Source organism: Mus musculus, chromosome 2 (assembly GCF_000001635.26).
Source record: "Mus musculus strain C57BL/6J chromosome 2, GRCm38.p6 C57BL/6J".
NCBI classification, from domain to species: Eukaryota; Metazoa; Chordata; class Mammalia; order Rodentia; family Muridae; genus Mus; species Mus musculus.
The window spans coordinates 175964973-175985643 of record NC_000068.7 but is presented as its reverse complement, the minus strand read 5'-3'; the positions used below and the strand labels follow the sequence as shown (position 1 = coordinate 175985643).

Below are 20671 nucleotides of genomic sequence, written 5' to 3'. Positions count from 1 at the left end.
TGAAAAAAAAAAACAAACAAAAAGAATGAGAGTGTGTGGCGGAACTATTCCTGTGTAATGCCTATACTCTGCCTGATATGCAAACCTGCTGTGGCATTGCCCTCATTAAGGGGTCTGGGTTCCTGTTCCCCCTAGGCCATTGTAAACACTTGTATATGGGTGTAACTCAGCTATCTATAGTTCTAAGTATCTACTCTGGTTCCTCCTTAGGTCACTAACTTCCCTCTTCCTAGATATTGGTAAATTCCTACATAGGGCAATGACTTAGCTATCCATGCCCAGGGTCGGATCAACGACTGCTTAGAATCTAACTTAGCTATATGTAAAAAAAAAAAAAAAAAAAAAAAAAAAAAAAAAAAAAAAAAAAATCAATACTTAGGAGCACTTATTTTTTTTATAATTATGTGATTTAAAGATTTGTTTATTTATTATGTTTAAGTCCACTATAGCTGTCTTCAGATACACCAGAAGAGGGCATCAGATGTCATAATGGGTGGTTGTGAGCCACAATGTGGTTGCTGGGCTTTGAACTCAGGACCTTCAGAACAGCAGTCAATGCTCTTAACCACCGAGTCATCTCTCCAGCCCCCTTAGGAGGACTTATAATAAAGCAACATTAAGGGAAAGCCCAAGATCCGTTTACCAACTAAAGCAAGGACATTGGAGCATTCTTTATACGTGATGGCAAGATTCCAGGAGACTAAGTTTCCGTGAACTTCTCGCCTCAGGACAGCACACAGGTTTTCGGGGCCTGTCGCGCTTCTCACTACTGGATTGGATGTAGCACATATGTACATTGTTTAACATTTTTAAAATTCAGATATATAAGTAATGTCTATTTGCCATAACTGAGTAGGTACCAGTCCTAGAGGATTAACTCCTAGAGGATTAACACCTTTGTGTGATACAGGAAGAAATTGAGGACACTGATGAAAGTCTTTACAATTTGACATGCACATTCTCAAGAAATACCAAATTGTTGTCTCAACCTATTGCTTTTTAATGATGTAAAGAAAGAGAGTGTTTGGCTGAACTATTCCTGTGTAATGCCTATACTCTGCCTGATATGCAAACCTGCTGCAGCATTGCCCTCATTAAGGGGTCTGGGCAATCCACTATGAGCTTTTAAATGTAAGGTGTATGCCACCACTGCCAGGTTGATGCTCTATTTTGCCCCTGACAACCATATAAAAGCTCGCCGAACAGGCACGCGGGTCACCACCTCTCCTTAGGGTCTGGGATGACCCCAGTTTAGTGGAACAATAAATTCCTCTTGCTTTTTCCATTGATTCCAGCCCCACATGGTTCACTCACAGGTCCCCAGTAAGCTAAGGCTCCCGGGAGTCTTACAACCCAACAAGAAGACCAACAGTCTCAAGAAACCTTGACCTTGGAAATCTCTCAGACTCTGAGCCAGCAACCAGGCAGCATACACTTGTTGGTCCAAGGTCCCTAACATATATACAGAGGAGGACTGCCTGGCCCGGACTCAGGGAGGGAAGACACACCTAATCCTCGAGAGACTTGAAGTCCCAGGGATTGGGGAAGCCTGGCAGGATGTTGTTGAATGGTTGTGGGTGTGAGGACACCCTCATGGAGATGTACAGAGGGGTCGGGATATGGGATGAGAAACTGTAAGTGGTTGGAATGGGGGGGTGATAATGACTGGAGTATAATTAAAGAATAAACATAATTTAAAAATCTCCATTCTGGTTGTTTGAAATATGTCTTAAATTCTAAGGGAAACTCTCCCTTAATCTTACTACAGTCTTAATTGTCTTTAATCCTATCCACTAAATATAATGTGACCTAGGTAACATAAAGAGAAAGTGCCAACAGAGAAGGTGCACAGAAGTCTGGAGTTCAGATCCACATCCTGATTCCTGGGGTCAGAGCCCTCCCTGGAGGCCGACTCCCCTCTCGCAGGGAAAGTGTCTAGGGTTCTGGGTGTTAGGTCTGTCTTCTGGCTGAGGATGAAGGCCTGTAGGGACCTTGTTCAAGAAGCTTAGTTACTTCTGCTGCCCACTTACTCTCCTGCATAACCAGTTCTCAGTGATCCCAAGATTCTGGATGTGCTAGGGCCTGCCTTTGTCCTTTGACCCTGTTGCTGCTAGCACAAGACCCTCTGGATTTTTTGGAAGTGATGTTGCATTCCACTCACCAGTGATCTCAAGGACCAGAGTGTGCTAGGGGGCCTTCAGCATGAAGAGTCCTCTGGGGACCTTTGGGCCCTCTGCTGAGATCTGGCCAAAGATTGCATGGGGGTGGGAGAGGGTGGCTCCAACCAGAAGTTAACCTCAGTCGCTGGTCACGCTGCTGTCCTTTGTCCCTGTTCCTACTATTACAAGACCCTCTGTATTTTTTGGAACTTATATTGCATTCCACTTACCACTGATCTCAAGGACCTGGGTGTGCTAGGGTGCCAGCCATGTGGAGAATCCTCTGCAGACATTAGGGCCCTTCACAGAGATTGCCTCAAACACTCTTACACAATCACCACCTGCTCATTTTTCCTTAAAAGAAGTTAAAACAAATCTCATCGATTTCTCTCTATTCTTTTTTTCTGATTATAGCTCTGGGCAGCCTCTACCATCTACCTCTGTTGTTGCTTTCTGAGCAGCCTGTCTCTTTGTACTGCACCTCCAAGCTTAAACTATTTGAGGCAGACAGAAATCTTTTAGAAGGGCTCATGGTGGAAGAGGGCTCATGGAAAATCCAGACCAACAAGGATGTCTGGATCAGCTTGGGACATTTTTCTGAGTCCCAGCTCATTCCACAAATCCAAGAATTATGCATACCATTTTAGCTCAACTTTTGTTTTAGTTGTGAACCTGCACAGCTAGTGAGGACTCAAATGGCTCAGCAAAACAAGTGAATCCACTAAGAAACCAATTTTCCTCATCCCTTAATTTCACATCTTAGCATTTGGTTTTCATTTGAGAATCCCCAATTAGTTTTTAATATTGCATTCCATCCTGTAGGTGTGATGCCTTCTGTAGACTCAGTTGGTTACTCTGCTCTACTATAGGATGCCACCTGTTTAAGTTCTTAGCTTAGCATACAAGTACTTTGGAGTCTGAAATGAAAGACAAACAGCATTATGTAATATGCCAAATCAGCTCATTGGCTGGGACACTACCAAACATCCACATTGCTATTGGTTCCCCTGTGATACACCTAATTTCCTAAATCTAGAGGCCATCTTTGCTTCTCCAGAACCAATCAGAGGAGGGAACACTGGGGTCACTCTTTCCTAGCTTTTATGTGGCTGGTATTGTGTCTTTCCCAGCTCTGAAGCTGGCATCCAAATCCTTTACTGGCATGGAGATCCTCTTTGTTTCCCTTGCCATGAATCCAAAAGTTCTGCCTTTGTTGCCTGCCTAGCCATTGGCTGCTGGCACTTTTGTTACCCATTTATAATCAGCTTGGGGCAGGGAATCTCAGTGTCCCAGTACAGGATTATCATGAAATTTGGGAAGAATTTAACAGGAGTAGCATAAGAATCAATACACAATTGGGAATTAGCAGAAAAACAAATCAAATCCAAACACCAGGCCCTAAGTATTGCCTTTTTGTTATTATCCTGAATTTAATCATATGGTGAAACTAAGTTTGTTTCCAAGGATTAGGTATTGTGGAGATCCAACCTCACTTTACTCATATTTTCTTTTTAAAACATAATGACTGTCTCTAACAATGCTTTCTGCTTTTCATTGTGCCCCTCAAAACATAAGACCTGTACTTTACCACCAAAGAACAAATCCATATGATTAGTTAAGCTATAACACCCATAATATATAACAGATGACACTGTAAACTACATAAGCCCCTATCCCTAAATCCTGATTGGTGTGAAAATAAAGGTATAATTTGGAAGGAATGTTTCTGTCTGATCCTCCTTTTTTAAAAAAAATTAATTTTATTTCTTCATTTCTTTATTGTCTAATCTTTTTTTTTACAATCCATACCTTATACCCCTTGTCTTATTCATGGTTTCTATTCCTACACAAACATCATGACCAAGAAGCAAGTTGGGGAGGAAAGGGTTTATTTGGCTTACACTTTCATACTGCTTACTGTTCATCACCAAGGAAGTCAGGACTGGAACTCAAGCAGGTCAAGAAGCAGGAACTGATGCAGAGGCCACAGAAGGATGTTTCTTTACTAGCTTGCTTCACCTGGCTTGCTCAGACTGCTGTCTTAGAGAACCCAAGACTACCAGTGCAGAGAGATGGTCCCACCCACAAGGGGCCTTTCCCCTTGATCACTAATTGAGAAAATGTCTTACATCTGGATCTCATGGAGGCATTTCCCAACTGAAGCTCCTTTCTCTGTGATAACTTCAGCTTGTGTCAAGTTGACACAAAATTAGCCAGTATAATTGACACCTTGTCAATTTGACACGCAAACACATCACTAGTAATGCTCAACTCTTAGTTTCTTATTCATGCCCAAGATATACACAACTTTGAAAGCCCCACAGACTTTACATATTAAAAGTTCAATGCTTTTAAAATATCCAATATCCTTCAAAATCCAAAGCCTTTTACAATGGAATCCACTAAAATACTTGTTTCCTTCAAGAGGGAAAAACATCAGGGCACAGTCACAATCAAAAGTAAAAATTAAACTCCAACTGTCCAATGTCTGGGATCCAACTCACAATCTTTTGGACAACTCCAAAAGAACCAAGGGCTTGGGTCACTTTTCCAACCCTGTCCTTTGTAGCACACAACTTGTCCTCTATGCTCCAGATGCATGTACTTTACTGCTGCTGCTGTTCTTCGTGGTCAATCATGGACCTGTCAACTCCAACACACTGCATGATCTCTTCAGTACTGGGCCATCAATTTCACCTGAGTCTGCACCTTCACCAGTGGCCTTCCATGGCCTCTCAAACTGCTGGGCCTTAGCTGATCTGCATTATCCCTTCATGCCTTCAAAACCAGTACCACGAGGGTAAGACTTACACACTACCAAGTCCAGCCACAGCACAAGGTACCACCTTGATTATCTCTAGAACACTTCCTCTGTGCTCTCAGAAAACACTTCACAGATGATGCCACTTCAATAATGCTGGTTTCTTCTTAATCACTGCTAATTTCTTAGCTCCAGCTAACCAGCATCAACAGTCCCAGTAATGCAAAGTTTTCACTCTAGAAATTCTATTATCTTGTTAATCACAGCTGATTCTTCAGCCCCAGTTAACCAGAACCACAGAATCTTCACAAAGTAACAATGGCCCTGAAAAGAGGCTTTAATTTTCCCTCTGAAATTTCACAAGCCAGGCTTCCATCTTCTGCACGATTCTCAACATTATCTTCCAAGCTCCTACACAACATCCCACAGCGTTCTTAACACAGAATGGATCTTCTAACCCAAAGTTCCAAAGTCCTTCCACAGTCCTCCCAAAACATGGTCAGGTTGTCACAGGAATTCCCCACTCCTGATACCAATTTGTCTTAGTCAGGGTTTCTATTCCTGCATAAACATTATGACCAAGAAGCAGTTGGGGAGGAAAGGGAATCCACTCACAATTTCCACATTGATATTCATACCAAAGGATGTCAGGACTGTAACTCAAGCAAGACAATAAGAAACATTTCTTGTATCCCCTTGAACTTTGTATGATTATTTTCAGGATTATAAAGAATTAGAAATGTTTAAAGGCTTCCCCATATTGAATGCATTTATGGGTTTCCCATTCATAATGATGAAGATTTGGGAAATCTGAAAAGGTTTCACCATATTATATTCCTAAATTTATTTGCAGTATGAATTGTTTCATTGTGAAGACTCTAAAATATTCAAAAAGTTTCACCATATTAAACACACTCAGCCTTTTGTTACATTTTGTTTTCTTTTGTGTCTTTGAATATGACTGACAAGTGAAAGCAATACCACATGGCTTGTAGACATCGGATTTCTCACCTCTATGTCTTCTTTTATGTATTTGAAGATTTTAATGCACAAGGCTCTGTTCACTTGTTCATTTCATAGTGTTTTTCTCAACTGTGTCTCTTTTTATTTACTTAGAGACTACTGTGACTTATAAAATGTTTACCACATTGCCTATATTCATAGGGTTTCTATCTAGTGTGTATACTTTTGTGTTGGGAGATGACTCTTTTGTACAATTGCTTTCCCTAATTGGTGTTATTCAGAGGATTTCTCAAAACCTCATGTTCCTTACAGATTTGAAGATGATTGTGATGTAGAAGTGTTTTAAAACATTGCCAATATTCATAGGGTTTCTCTCCTGTATGTGTTCCTTTATATATTTGGAGGCCACTGCTTTGTGAAAAAGCTATAAAAGCACCATTGCTAACATTCAAAAATCTCTCTCCTATACGTGCTCTTTCATGATTTTGTTGATGACTGCTTTTTGAAAAAGTTTAACCACATTGGTTAAAATCAAAGCATTTCTCTCAACTATATGTGCTTTTATGTGTGTAAAGACTATTGGTTTTCGAAAAAGGTTAAACACATTGGTTACGTTTAAAAGGTTCCTCTCTGGTATATGTTCATTTATGTACTTGGAGATCAATGCTTGCTGCAAAGGCTTTATAACATCAGATACCTACATAGAGTTTCTCTCCTGTATGGTCTTTTCTCTTTAAAGGTCACTCCTTTCTGCAAAGACTTTACCACATTGGTTACATTCCTGGGTTTTTCAGCTGTGTGTGTTCGATTATGATATTCAAGACCACTGCTTCCTTCAAAGGATTTACCACCTTGGTTTCATTCATATGGTGTCTTTCGTGTATGTGATCTTTTATGGCATTGGAGACCACTGCTTCCTGCAAAGGCTTTACCATACTAGTTACATTCATATTGTCTCTCTCCTGTATATGTTCGCTTATGGATTCGGAGAGAACTGCTTTGTGCAAAGGCTTTACCACAGTGGTTACATTCATAGGGTTTCTCTCCTGTATGAGTTCGTTTATGTTTTTGGAGGTCACAACTTCTTGCAAAAGCTTTTCCACATTGGTTACATTCATAGGGTTTCTCTCCGGTATGTGTTCGCTTATGTATTTGGAGGACTCTCCTTGTTATAAAAGCTTTACCACATTGGTTACATTCATAGGGTTTCTCTCCTGTATGTGTTCGGTTATGGATTTGGAGAGTACTGCTTTCTGCAAAGGCTTTACCACATTGGTTACATTCATAGGGTTTCTCTCCTGTATGTGTTCGCTTATGTATTCGGAGATGACAGCTTCTTGCAAAGGCTTTACCACATTGTTTACATTTATAGGGTTTCTCTCCTGTATGTGTTCGCTTATGCATTTGGAGAGTATAGATTACTGCAAAGGCTTTACCACATTGTTTACATTCATAGGGTTTGTCTCCTGTATGTGTTCGCTTATGCATTTGGAGAGTATAGATTACTGCAAAGGCTTTACCACACTGTTTACATTCATAGGGTTTGTCTCCTGTATGTGTTCGCTCATGTTTGTGGAGATGACTGCTATGTGCAAAGGCTTTACCACATTGTTTACATTCATAGGGTTTCTCTCCTGTATGTGTTCGTTTATGTTTTTGGAGGTCACCACTTCTTGCAAAGGCTTTTCCACATTGGTTACATTCATAGGGTTTCTCTCCTGTATGTGTTCGCTTATGTATTCGGAGATGACTGCTTTGTGAAAAGGCTTTACCACATTGTTTACATTCATAGGGTTTCTCTCCTGTATGTGTTCGTTTATGTTTTTGGAGTTCACCACTACTTGCAAAGGCTTTTCCACATTGGTTACATTCATAGGGTTTCTCTCCTGTATGTGTTCGCTTATGTATTTGGAGGTTAATCCTTCTTTTAAAAGCTTTACCACATTGGTTACATTCATACTGTTTCTCTCCTGCATGTGTTCGATTATGTATTTGGAGATGACAGCTTCTTGCAAAGACTTTACCACATTGTTTACAGTCATAGGGTTTCTCTCCTGTATGTGTTCGCTTATGTATTTGCAGGACATTCCATGTTCTAAAGTCCTTACCACATTGGTTACAGTCATGGTGTTTCTCTCCATTATGTTTAATTTGATGCCTTTGTCTACCACTCTCATATGCAAAGGCTTTACCACATTGAATAAACTCAGAGGGTTGCTCTGCAGAACAACTTCTTTCATGCCTGCAAATAAAATTTGCACACGTGAAATCTTTCTTACACTGATTATACTGATGAGTCTTTTTATCTGTATGAATTGTTTTAAATTTTGGTTTCATTGAACAGAGCAATCTAATGTTAACATAATATTACTTTGTTTATATTCAAAGGAGTTCTACTAAATTATGAATTGTTTTACATCTTCGAGGATATATGAAATGGGAACAGTATTGATTATCTGGCTCACATTTATAACATACTTTTTCTATAAAAGGTTACTCACATATTTGAAAAAAAACAGGAAGAACTCACAGTGTTTGCACAATTATTGCATTCACAAATTTTGTTATCATGAGAGTAATACTACATTTGGAATATGAACAAATGCAAAAGAAAAAAAAAATTCTACTGCCTTAATTCTCATTACTATTTTCAGCAGTTAGAGTTGGTAAATGTCCCCAGCAATGTTCGGAAACAAATTTTTTATAAACTTATATAGCACATTTAGTATGTTGTTCAAAATATGTTATACTGCATATCCTCTAATTGTTCTGGAAAAGTGAAAGGTATGTGGCTTCTTTCAATGCCCCAGTGATCACAAGGCTTGTATCAATCGTAACCTATGACATCCACATCAAAAGAAGAATAACAAGTGAAAATTCCACATTACATTCACAGCTGACTTTTTTTTGTCACAGAGATGTGGTACAGAGATTAAGGTTTTTCCACAAAACCATTTTTGAATCTTATGAACTGTTCATCTCACTAAATTTAGCAATGTTATTACAAGTATATCATTGAGCTCAGATACACTATGGATTATTTGCTCATTACTAGGTTTTAGACATATACTTGTCACCTAATCACTGTGTGTTCCTTTTGCAATAGCTAAGCGATATGAGACTGAAGACACTCACACTTGTATAGCATGGCTGTACTAGGCTTGATTTAAACAGTAACATATGTGTTAAGCCATTATTTCTCTGTCTTTGACCTAATGGAATGTCTTGCAAACAACAGTTACATATCTGCCATAAACATATATGATTTTTATGAAAGTCAGTAAACATCCATCACTGAAAGCAGTGCTTATTGTACCCTATTGGTTTTCTTTACTACTTGTAGCACAAGTTAAACTTTCTTCATAGGCATTTTCTCCTCAGCTTGCAGAGTAAAATTACCTTCCATGACTTCTAGAAGTTTGAAAATGGTCTTCAATCGTATGTTCTTCCCAAATGTAACCTAAACCCAGTACCAGAGAAAGTATGTTACATTATTGGCAATTAAACAGTATTTAAGTTATTAACTCCATTGAACTTTAAAACCATGAGTGATTTATTCATCATATTCTTCCTCATTCTCAATTGAAATTATAAAAACAAATAAAATAACAAAGAAACAGTTGTGCATACATGTTATAAAGTAAATAAAAAAATCATAATATTACCTATAGCTGTGAGATTCTTATAGGTCTCTAGCATCACACCCTTGTAGAGACTCTTCTGAGAAGGATCCAGCAAAGCCCACTCATCCTGAGTGAAGTTCACATGCACGTCATCATAGGTGACTAAATCCTAAAAGATTCGATACGTGTGAATATTAAAAAATATGATACAGACAACAGTGTAAAGGTGTACTTCAAAATGAGTATTCGCTGACTGCCCTGCCCACCCACATAGTACTTTTTATCCAGTCTTTCACAGTTGGACAACAAAAACTTAAGTAAATAAATGATCTCTGGGAACCTGATGCCTTAGTATTAAGATGTTAATACATGGAACCATGTAGAATGCTGCTAGACCTTCACCCATATTTTGTTCCCTGAGACCCAATATGCAAGAGTGCCCTTAGGACTGCAGTTTCCTCTCACCTGTCCATGCTACCTGCAGATACAAAAGACCTTTTCCATCTCCCCTTCCTTTCTTGCCACATGTCTGTGTCTTAGCCCCCAAGTATGGGCAGACACACCCTTCTCAACCATAGCCAGTACTCCCGAAGAACAAGCAATCTGTCTAAAGACCAAGACCATTATCTGTTATCCTAGACATAATTCTCATAGTAGCCCACAGAACTGCAACACAATATCAGGGAAAGCTTCCTCTGCCCATTTCCATGTGGCCAATTTTCAACTTTTCTTCAATAACTAATACAACTACACCAGGAACAATGTGAACTTGACCAATGTTACCTGTGCTAGTATGTGTATAGAAATAAAATCATATTTCCTGACTCCGATAAAAATAACATAAATAAGTGACCCTGAAACTGTTATAAATCTGACCCTCCAGATACTACTGATCTGTCTTCAAACAGAGAGGCCCCATGCTCTAGAGTTCTCATTGAAATTGTTGATGATGAGAAAGTTGGACTATGGCTCAATAGCTGTTCATGACCCTTAGTAATTTCATGTTAAACCAGCCCCACCGAAGTATACAAAACAATGCTGAATGATAATTTAATGTCTGCTTCCTGCCATATGCATTATGTTCCAATCTGTCCTATCCACCCACCCAGCACCATCAACACCTGAGAAACTTCTGCATGTCAGAAGCTTTTTTTTGTAACCAAGAATTGAAGTTCTGTGAATCATTGCATTTTGACAATAGTTAACAGAAAGATAAAAGGAATCTAATCAAATATTTCTGAAGGATGATCGTGATCAGCTCTTTACTACTAACTTCTAAAGTATTTATAAAACTAGTCACACAAAACTGAATACAGAAGGGTCAGAAATTCTAGAAATCAAACCATTGCTTTTCCAATGTTGTCCTACTACACACCAAAGGCAATTCCTGTATATACACACTGCATAGTGACATTTAAGTTTCATACCTTGCCACTCCCAGGGCTACCGAGCCTCTGGGAGCCCTGTAAATCCACACTTAGGAAGAGTCAAAGGACGAGGAGCTCTGTTATGATCACCACATGGACCAACAGAACCACACTCTGACCCACAGTCCATTTAGAACCAGCAGATCAGACTCAAATAGCTCGCAGACTTGCTCCTCCTGTATTCTCAGTGGAGATTACTATAATAACCAGGGGATGGCTTGTAGTCTTCCAGGCAGCTTGTAACACATGCATCTGAGGAGAATCTTGTAAAGAACCTGTAAGCTACCTTCCCCTAGTGTTCCTGATTGTTAGTCCTGCCCAAAGTCCCTCATTAACTTGGAAAAGCCAGCAGGGCCTCAGGGCAACAGCAGCTCCTCTACTGTGGGATCACTGAGCAAAAGACTCAGACAGCTGAAACCTTCCAAGCTCAACTGTTACACCCTACAAGCAGACATAGCCCTAGTCTGGAAAATTTACATTGAAAAGAATATTCTAGTCCTGCAGACCAAGTATTTTCCATTTAAAAGGCCTAGGGTCCTTTCTTTGTATATTCAATTATGCATGCAGCCAACTCTTCTTCATAGTGGGGAGGTCCTGCAGACAAACTGGGATCAAATTCATACATTAACAATATTAAAAGTAAAAGTGGCTATGAATTTTAAAGATAGAAACTTTTAATGGGCAAAAAAAAAAAAAAGGAAGAAAATGAAGAAATAAAATGTAAAGACATCACTGCTCCTAGGTATGGTAGAGGAGAAAGTATATTATACACAAAAGAGTGAACATAGCCAGACCCAGTTATACCTGGGATAATACAGAGTAGACATGACCTGGGACCTTGTGGAGAGAGGAAGGAGGGCAGAAGCAAGAGTCAGATCAGGATGATTAATGATAGATGAAAAGTCCAGTTCCTAAATGATTGAATTGCATAAGGAATGGCAGCTGGGAGATTGGCAGTCCTACTGCTGGGGTAGATGGTGAGGTATGCCAGCAATATGGTGTCACAACGAGGGCCTGTGATCTCATTTGACATTGCCCTAATCTGAAAAATGCCTGAAGATGACCAGTATGGAATTTTACTGATTGTGTAAAATTGATTACTTGACTCCTCACGGTGAATGTCAACTACTGCCAAAGCAGAAAGACCTCACCTACTGTACTGGCTAGTTTTGTGTCAACTTGACACAGCTGGAGTTATCACAGAGAAAGGAGCTTCAGTTGAGGAAATGCCTCCATGAGGTCCAACTGTAAGGCATTTTCTCAATTAGTGATCAAGGGGGAAAGGCCCCTTGTGGGTGGGACCATCCCTGGGCTGGTAGTCTTGGGTTCTATAAGAGAGCAGGCTGAGCAAGCCAGGGGAAGCAAGCCAGTAAAGAACATCCCTCCATGGCCTCTGCATCAGCTCCTGCTTTCTGACCTGCTTGAGTTCCAGTCCTGACTTCCTTTGGTGATGAACAGCAGGGTGGAAGTGTAAGCCGAATAAACCCTTTCCTCCCCAACTTGCTTCTTGGTCATCATGTTTGTGCAGGAATAGAAACCCTGACTAAGACAAATTGGTACCAGCAGAGTGGGGTATTCCTGTGACAACCTGACCATGTTTTGGGGAGGACTGTGGAAGGACTTTGGAACTCCGGGCTTGAAGATCCATCCGTTGTTAAGAGCTCTGTCGGATGTTGTGTAGGAGCTTGGAAGATAGTGTTGAGAACACTGCAGAAGATGGAGGTCTGGTTTGTGAAATTTCAGAGGGAAATTAAAGACTCTTTTCAGGGCCATTGCTGTTTTGAATGTGAAGATTCTGTAGTTCTGGTTAGCTGGGGCTGAAGAATCAGCTGTCATTAACAAGATACCAGAACTACTAAAGCAAAAACTTTGCATTACTGGGACTATTGATGCTGGTTAGCTGGAGCTAAGAAATTAGCGGTGATTAAGAAGAGACCAGCATCATTGAGGTGACATCTTCTGGGAAGTGTTTTCTGAAAGCACAAAGAGGCTGTGTTCCAGAGATGGCCAAGGTTGTACTCCTGCTGCAGCAGGACTTAGTAATATGTAAGGGTCACCCAGGTGGTACTGGTTTTGAAGGCATGAAGGGGTCACGCAAAGCAGCTGAGGCTCGGCACTGTGAGAGGCCATGGAAGGCCATTGGTGAAGGTGCAGCCTCAGTTGCAATTGAAGGCCCAGGATTGAAAGGGTCATGCAGTATTTTGGAGATGCCAGTACCATGAGATGACCACCAAGAGCAGCAGCAGCAGTTGAGTACAGGCATCTGGAGCCTAGAGGATGACGCCTGTGCTACAAAGGGCCTGGCTGGAGAAGTGACCCAAGCCCTTGGAGGACCCCAGAAGATCGTGAGTTGGATCCCAGACATTGGACTGTTGGAGATTGACTTTTGCTTTTGATTGTGACTGTGCCCTGATATTTTTCCTCTTGAAGGAAGAAACTGTTTTAGTGGAGCCCACAGTTAAGAGACTTTTAATTGTAAATAGACTTTGGATTTTAAAAGAGATGGATATTTTAAAGAGATTGAAATTTTAAGCATATGTAAAGACTGTGGGACATTTAAAGTTATTTAGATCTTGGGGATGAATAAGAATGTAAGGGTTGAGGCTTACTAGTGATGTGTTTGTGTGTCAAGTTGACAAGGTGTCAATTGTACTGGCTAGTTTTGTGTCAACTTGACACAGCTGGAGTTATCACAGAGAAAGGAGCTTCAGTTGAGGAAATGCCTCCATGAGGTCCAACTGTAAGGCATTTTCTCAATTAGTGATCAAGGGGGAAAGGCCCCTTGTGGGTGGGACCATCCCTGGGCTGGTAGTCTTGGGTTCTATAAGAGAGCAGGCTGAGCAAGCCAGGGGAAGCAAGCCAGTAAAGAACATCCCTCCATGGCCTCTGCATCAGCTCCTGCTTTCTGACCTGCTTGAGTTCCAGTCCTGACTTCCTTTGGTGATGAACAGCAGGGTGGAAGTGTAAGCCGAATAAACCCTTTCCTCCCCAACTTGCTTCTTGGTCAGCATGTTTGTGCAGGAATAGAAACCCTGACTAAGACACCTACCTTATTCCTCCTCCATTTCTGTGCTGCAAGTAGACCAGCTTCAAAGTTGGTCAGTGAACTCAACCTTATACCTGTCCCTCTTTATTTGTAACCCCCTAATTTGTAACCCTGTAACCCAGGGAGGTTAGACAACACTCATTCCCTGGTGTCTTTTGTCTCACTGATCAGTCAGAACCCAGCCTGAAAGCAGTTGTAGGACTGTTTTCCAAGCCCTGGGCAGCAGAGGCTGGAAGAGGAGTTCAAAGCAAGTTTTAACTACATGACATAAAGAAAGTAGGAGCTACAGGAGATGTTTCTCTAAACAGACAGATGTGAAATCTCTTTAAAAATAGGAATGAAATTCTTAATTAGGGGAAATATTGGAGAATAGAAACACGTAAGACGTCAAATCACCTATGCATAATGAAAATGAAATTCAGAAAAGTAATACCAAAATTTAATATTTAAAAAGATCAATATAATTGAAAAAATATATTCCTGTACTGATTTGAAAAAGATCAGGCCCTTCCTGGTAGAAGGAATGTCATTAATAAGATAGCATTTGACCTTGCCCCTATGTGCTTTGTTAACTACTGAGACCTATAATGTGACACACACAGTTACAAGTAATGGCATGTGTTTTACATTTTTGAGCTCACTTAAATATGTCACCCAAGGATTGCACATGTTTATCTAATACAGATCCTGAAATGGGAATTCATTACTAATTGGTTCTAGCTAACCTGCCCAAATTAAACACCCACCAATCAGATTTTACTAAACTATATCCATAAATTAATATAATCTGTGAAGTTATCAAATTATTCTCACTGCCCTAATCAGGTCCTTCTCCATAACAGTGACCCCTGCAGCATACTCCCCTCTGGTCTGTGACCTAGCTCTTGTCAGCACTGTTTTATCTGACAGTGTACACAGTAAGCTGTTTCTCTGGTTCTCATCCTGCCAAGTGTATTTCCACACACAAGCCCCTGCCACAAAGGTTTTGTCCAGATGCAGGCTTATAATAAAGTTACTCAGAGGCCACAGCCTGGTCCAAAAGGAGAGACTAAGTCCACAAGGGACCTCACAGGTGGCCCCATCTGTCTGGCTGAGGCTTACCATCCTGCCTCTGGGAAGACCTATTATACAGGCATCCTTTGCTAAGATGTTTGCTCACCCCACTTCGTTGGAGATGAAGTTGCACTTACCATGTCTGAAGTTCTAAGCTTGCCTGAGCTAATCTCACAGCATTCAGTAAAAATAATAAGAACCGATTCCACAGAAAATCTGAGAGCAGCTGAGTTACACAGAGAAACTTGCAGGCTTAGTACCTGGAAGAGTCACCTCCTCTTCTGCCTGGCAACTCCATGTGGAGGTTTTGATTGGCCATTGAGTCTTGAGTGACATGAGGACCATGCTTAGGGTCAGAGTGTCTGTAGGGACACAGCACAATGGTTCGAGCCTGGGCAAATCCTTTTCCATATCTGCAGATTTCCAGTTCAGTAGCACTAGTGTGTCTCCTCCAATGGCCTACCTGTCTGATCCCCTGCCAAGCCCTTCTGAGGGGCTAAGATTCTTGATCCCTGCTGCTTACCTGCCTGCCTCTCCACCTTTCTGGTCAGTGACCCTGGGTTCACTGCTTTGAAAGGTTGGAGCTTGCCTGAGCTCCAAATCCAGCGCTCAGGAGGCATTTCCCCTTCTTCCTCCTGGAATCAAGCTGGGTAGCTTGCATACCCCATCAATCAGCTGACACTGGAGTTACCAAACTGTCCACAGGTGGTCAGTGCCAGAATATTAGCAACTGAAGAGGGATTTTAGGACACAAGATTTTGTTTTGTGGCTTCAGGCTGGGTTCAGGTAAATTGCAAGTACTTTCTACCTAATGGCTATGAGACAAGGCTCAGAGCAAAGCAGGACACATGTCACTGAGGAGCACTCAGTGCATTAATCAGAACAATTGTCCTCACTGGGTTGGTAAAACAAACATAACAACAACAAACCCACACCTATATTAGTAAAATATATCACTGTTCTGATTTGAAAAAGACCAGGCCCTTCTTGGTAGAAGGAATGGCATTAATAAGATAGTGTTTGACCTTGCCCCTAAGTGCTTTGTTAACTACTGATGTCTACAATGTGACACACACAGCTACAGATAATGTCATGTGTTTAATATTTGTGGGCTCACTTAAATATGTCACCCAAGGATTGCACATATCTCATAATACAGATCCTAAAAAGGGAATTCATTACCCACTGGTTCAAGCTAACCTGCCCAAATTAAACACCCACGAATCTAGTTTTATATACGTCCATGCATAATTAATACAATCTGTGAAATTACAAAATCATTCTCACTGCCCTAATCAGGCCCTTCTCGATAACAGTGGCCCCTGCAGCATACTCCCCTTTTCTTTGGTCTGTGACCTAGCTCTTGTCTGCACTGTTTTACCTGACAGTGTACACAGTAAGCTGTTCCTCTGGTTCTCATCCTGCCAAGTGTATTTCCACACACAAGCCCCTGCCACAAAAGTTTTTTCCAGTGCAGTCTTATAATAAAGTTACTCAGAGGCCACAGCCTGGTCCAAAAGGAGAGACTAGGTCCACAAAAGACCTCACAGGTGGCCCCATCTGTCTGGCTGATGCTTACCATCCTGGCTCTGGGAAGACCTAGTACACAGGCATCCTTTGCTAAGATGCTAGCTCCTCCTCTTTGTGGGACATGACACTGCACTTACCATGTGTGAAGTTCTGAGCTTGCTTGAGCTAAATTCACAGCATCCAGCGAAGACACTAAGAACAGATCACACAGAAACACTGAGATCAGCTGAGTTACACAGAGAAACTTGCAGGCTTGGTACCCGGAAGTCACTGCCTCTTCTAACTGGCAGCTCCATGTGGAGGTTCTGATTGGCTATTGAATCTTGAGTGACATGAGCAACACCCTTAGGTTTAGAGTTTGCTGAAGGGACACAATATAGAGTTTCCAGCCTGGGCCAATCCTTTTCCATATCTGCAGATTTCCAGTTCAGTAGCACCAATGTGTCTCCTCCAATAGCCTACCTGTCTGTTCTCCCGCCAAACCCTTGGGAGGGGCTAAGACTCCTGATCCCTGCTGCTCACCTGCCTGCCTCTCCACCTTTCTGGGCAGTGACCCTGGGTTCACTGCTTGGAGCTTGCCTGAGCTCCAATGACAGGACTCAGGAGGCAATTTCCCTTCTTCCTCCTGGAATCAAGCTGGATAGCTTGCATATCCCATTAATCAGCTGACACTGGAGTTACCAAACTGTCCACAGGTGGTCAGTGCCAGAATATTAGCAACTGAAGAGGGATTTTTGGACACAAACTTTGTTTTGTGGCTTCAGGCTGGGTTCAGGTAAATTGCAAGTACTTTCCACCTAATGGCTATGAGACAAGGCTCAGAGCAAAGCAGGACACATGTCAGACACTGTGGAGCACTCTTGTTAATCAACTCATTGTCCTCAGTGGGTTGGTAAAACAAACATAACAACAACAAACCCACACCTATATTGGGAAAAATATATCACTGTACTGATTCGAAAAAGATCAGGCCTTTCTTGGTAGAAGGAATGGCATTAATAAGATAGTGTTTGACCTTGTTCCTATGTGCTTTGTTAACTACTGAGATCTATAATCTGACACACACAGCTCCAGCTAATGGCATGTGTTTTACATTTCTGATACATTTTATCTATATAGTACAGATCCTAAAACAGAAATTCATTATCACTGGCTCAAGCTAACCTGCACAAACTAAGCACCCACCAATCTAGTTTTATTTAATATCATGCATTATTTAATACATGCTGTTAAATTACAAAATTATTCACCCTGCCTGACTCTTATCCTTCTCTAGAATGGTGACACCTGGAGCAGATTCTCTTATGGTTTTATCTATGATCAAGCTATCTCCTGCCCTGTTTCACCTGACAGAGATAACAGTAAACCATTGCTCCCGTTCTTATCTAAAGGTGGAAGAAATGGAGGGTTCATTATATGACTCAAATGAGCAATTATAAAACACTTTTTTGCTACATTCTTTAACTCAAGAATTTAGGAATTTATATCAAGAGGAAAGCAAGGCCATTGTCCTGGGTAGCAGCAGACCAGGATCAAGGCTACCTGAGTCAAAATAGCTTGTCTTAGAAACATCTCTATATGGGGAAGAAGAGACAGCTCTCCCAGAACTAACATGTCACCCCAGAAAAAATCTCTCCATATACAACTAAAATATTAATTAGGAAAAATGTCTTAATGACAGCATGGATTCAGCTGCGGCTAATGCTCAAAGACCAGGCAGCCAAAAACAGGTTTTGGATTCCACACATGCTCTCACCCATAAGTTTCTTTCCTGTTCAGTCCCCAGGTTATTTTGAACAATTTTAATATGGACTGGAGATTACAAGTCCTACTTAAGACTGCTAGGAGATTTACACAGCAAAGACCCCCAGAATCACTTATTAAGTGTCTCAGAGCCCTGAAATAGCAAGCCATTTCTCAGAGATGGGTTCCTGAGTTGGAGGTCGCAGGAGATGAGAAAAATAGCAAAAGTAGAAGGTAGAATTTACAACAGCTGCAGTGGGGACAGCTTACACAAGCTATGTCTTATGCCAAGTAAACTTTTTAAGAGTAGCATCAGCCGGGCGTGGTGGCGCACGCCTTTAACCCCAGCACTTGGGAGGCAGAGGCAGGCGGATTTCTGAGATCGAGGCCAGCCTGGTCTACAGAGTGAGTTCCAGGACAGCCAGGGCTATACAGAGAAACCCTGTCTCAAAAATAAAATCAAAAAAAAAAAAAAAAAAAAAAAAGAAGAGTAGCATCTTGTATCCTACTTACAGGGATAAGTGGAAAGAAATGGAGACCTCTATGAAGTTTGCAGAAGCTAGAATACACTGGGACAAATTCAGGAGAAGTCTAATAAAACAACCCTGCACAAGGGAACTGCCAAGTATCTAAAAAAAACATTACTGACCAAGCCCCCAGTGGACTTGGGGACCCTACTCAGTGCAGGGTGGCACAGAATTACTGCATGGCACAGCAGAGACAGAGGTGGAATTGACTGGCACTGCAGAAGCAGGTTTGCAACTTCCCCTCCCTGCCTGCATTCCTTTGTATTTGCTGGAACCCTCGCACCAAGGCTGGCAAGAGATCTCCGTGGAAAACCTTTGGTACCCAAGTCCACAAGCTACTAGGGCTACTGAGCTTCCCTCATCCCCATTAATCCACACTCAGGAAGGGGCAAAGGACAAGGGCCTCTGCTATGATCACCACATGGACCAACAGAACCACAGTCCTTGGAAATAGCAGAACTGACTCAGATAACTCAGGAAACTTGCTCCTCCTGGCCTGGCAAAGGAGACAATTACAATCACCATGACATGGCTTTTGGCCTTCTTCACAGTTTGCAACAGATGGCTCTGAAGAGACTCCCATAAAGAACCCCAAGCTACCTTCCACTAGGGTTCCTGATAGAGAGGCATGGACAGAGTCCCTCATTAGCCTGGAAAACACAGCTGGGACTGGGACAACAGCAGCTCCTCCACTGTAAGATCACAGAGCAAATGATTCAGACAGCTGAAGCTTTCCTGGCTCAGCAATTCCGCCACAGTTGCAGACAGAGCTCTAGTCTGGGAAATTTGCATTCACTAGAATTTTCCAGACTCCACTTATTTTCCTTTTTAAAGGCACAGAGCCTTTCTTTGCAATTAAAGAGCATTATTAAATTATACAGGCAATGTCCAGTGCAGCCATCTCTGCTTCATACTTGGGAAGCCCTGCAGCCAAACTGCAATCAAATTCACACAGTAACAAAAATTAAAAAGAAAACCTCCGGCCAGAAGGCCATCCTGTGCTCCAGCCCCGGACCTGACCAAGGACGCTCGCTCGCGTGGGAACCATTCAGTGGCCCCTATCCCCCAACTTCTCCTCCCTTTGGCCCCGAAGCCAGTGCCACCCCGGGGACCCCATTCTGTCCTAAGCTCTTCCGGGGTATCCAGCATGGGATGCTGGAGACTGGGAACCCGGTGCTTAGAGCTGCCCTTGTCCACCACCCACCGAGTTGTGCCTTCTCAGGGCCAAGCAGCCACCCGGGGCCATGTGGAAAGCGTCCTGCAGTCCTCCCGCTCCTGCCTGCCCAGGGCAATGGAACTCTGGCCAGAAGCGAGTTCTCTCCCACTCCCCTCTTTTCCCCACACCGACGGCACCGCAGGAGATGACCTGGCACTTACCACGTTTGGAGTTCTGAGCTTGACTAACCTTCTCTCACAACACCCAGTAGAATCACGCAGAACACATCACACAGAAACTCTCATGATCGCTGAGTTACAGAAAGGAGCTTGCAAGCTTGACCTGGAAGAGCCGCCTCCTCTTCTGACTGGCAGGTCCATGTGGAGGTTCTGATTGGCTATTGAGTCTTGAGTGACATGAGCACCACCCTTAGGGTTAGAGTATGTTAAAGAGACAGGGCACAGAGGTTCCAGCTTTGGCCAAACCTTTTCCAGATCTGCAGATTTGAAGTTCATTTGCACAAGTGCCTCTCATCCAATTGCTTACCGGTCTGTCCTCCCATCAAGCCCCTGGCAGAATGTAAGACTTCACATCCCTGCTATTCAACTGCCTGCTTCTACCCCCTTATGGGCAGTAACTCTATGCTTCCCTGCTTTGCAAATTTGGAGCTTGCTTAAGCTCCA

At 42.0% G+C, this 20671-nt stretch overlaps 1 protein-coding gene across 5 annotated transcripts; it reads right to left on the bottom strand.

Moving 5' to 3' along the window:
* Positions 1-3909: 3909 nt before the first annotated feature.
* Gm2026 (predicted gene 2026) lies at positions 3910-20394 on the bottom strand. Of its 5 annotated transcripts, XM_030245872.1 has the most exons (6): positions 20210-20384; positions 16700-16754; positions 15293-15394; positions 9549-9675; positions 9283-9343; positions 3950-8125 (listed from the first exon to the last, which is right to left on the bottom strand). In XM_030245872.1, exons 4-6 carry the CDS (start codon positions 9580-9582, stop codon positions 6820-6822), a joined length of 1401 nt encoding a protein of 466 aa, XP_030101732.1. In that variant the 5' UTR covers positions 9583-9675; positions 15293-15394; positions 16700-16754; positions 20210-20384; the 3' UTR covers positions 3950-6819. The 5 variants fall into 5 exon arrangements, with proteins under 5 accessions (NP_001171014.1, XP_030101732.1, XP_030101734.1 ...); NM_001177543.1 differs by lacking the exon at positions 15293-15394 and having other exon boundaries at positions 3910-8125; positions 20210-20289; XM_030245874.1 differs by having other exon boundaries at positions 3950-9343; positions 20238-20394.
* Between the last annotated feature and the right edge of the window lie 277 nt (positions 20395-20671).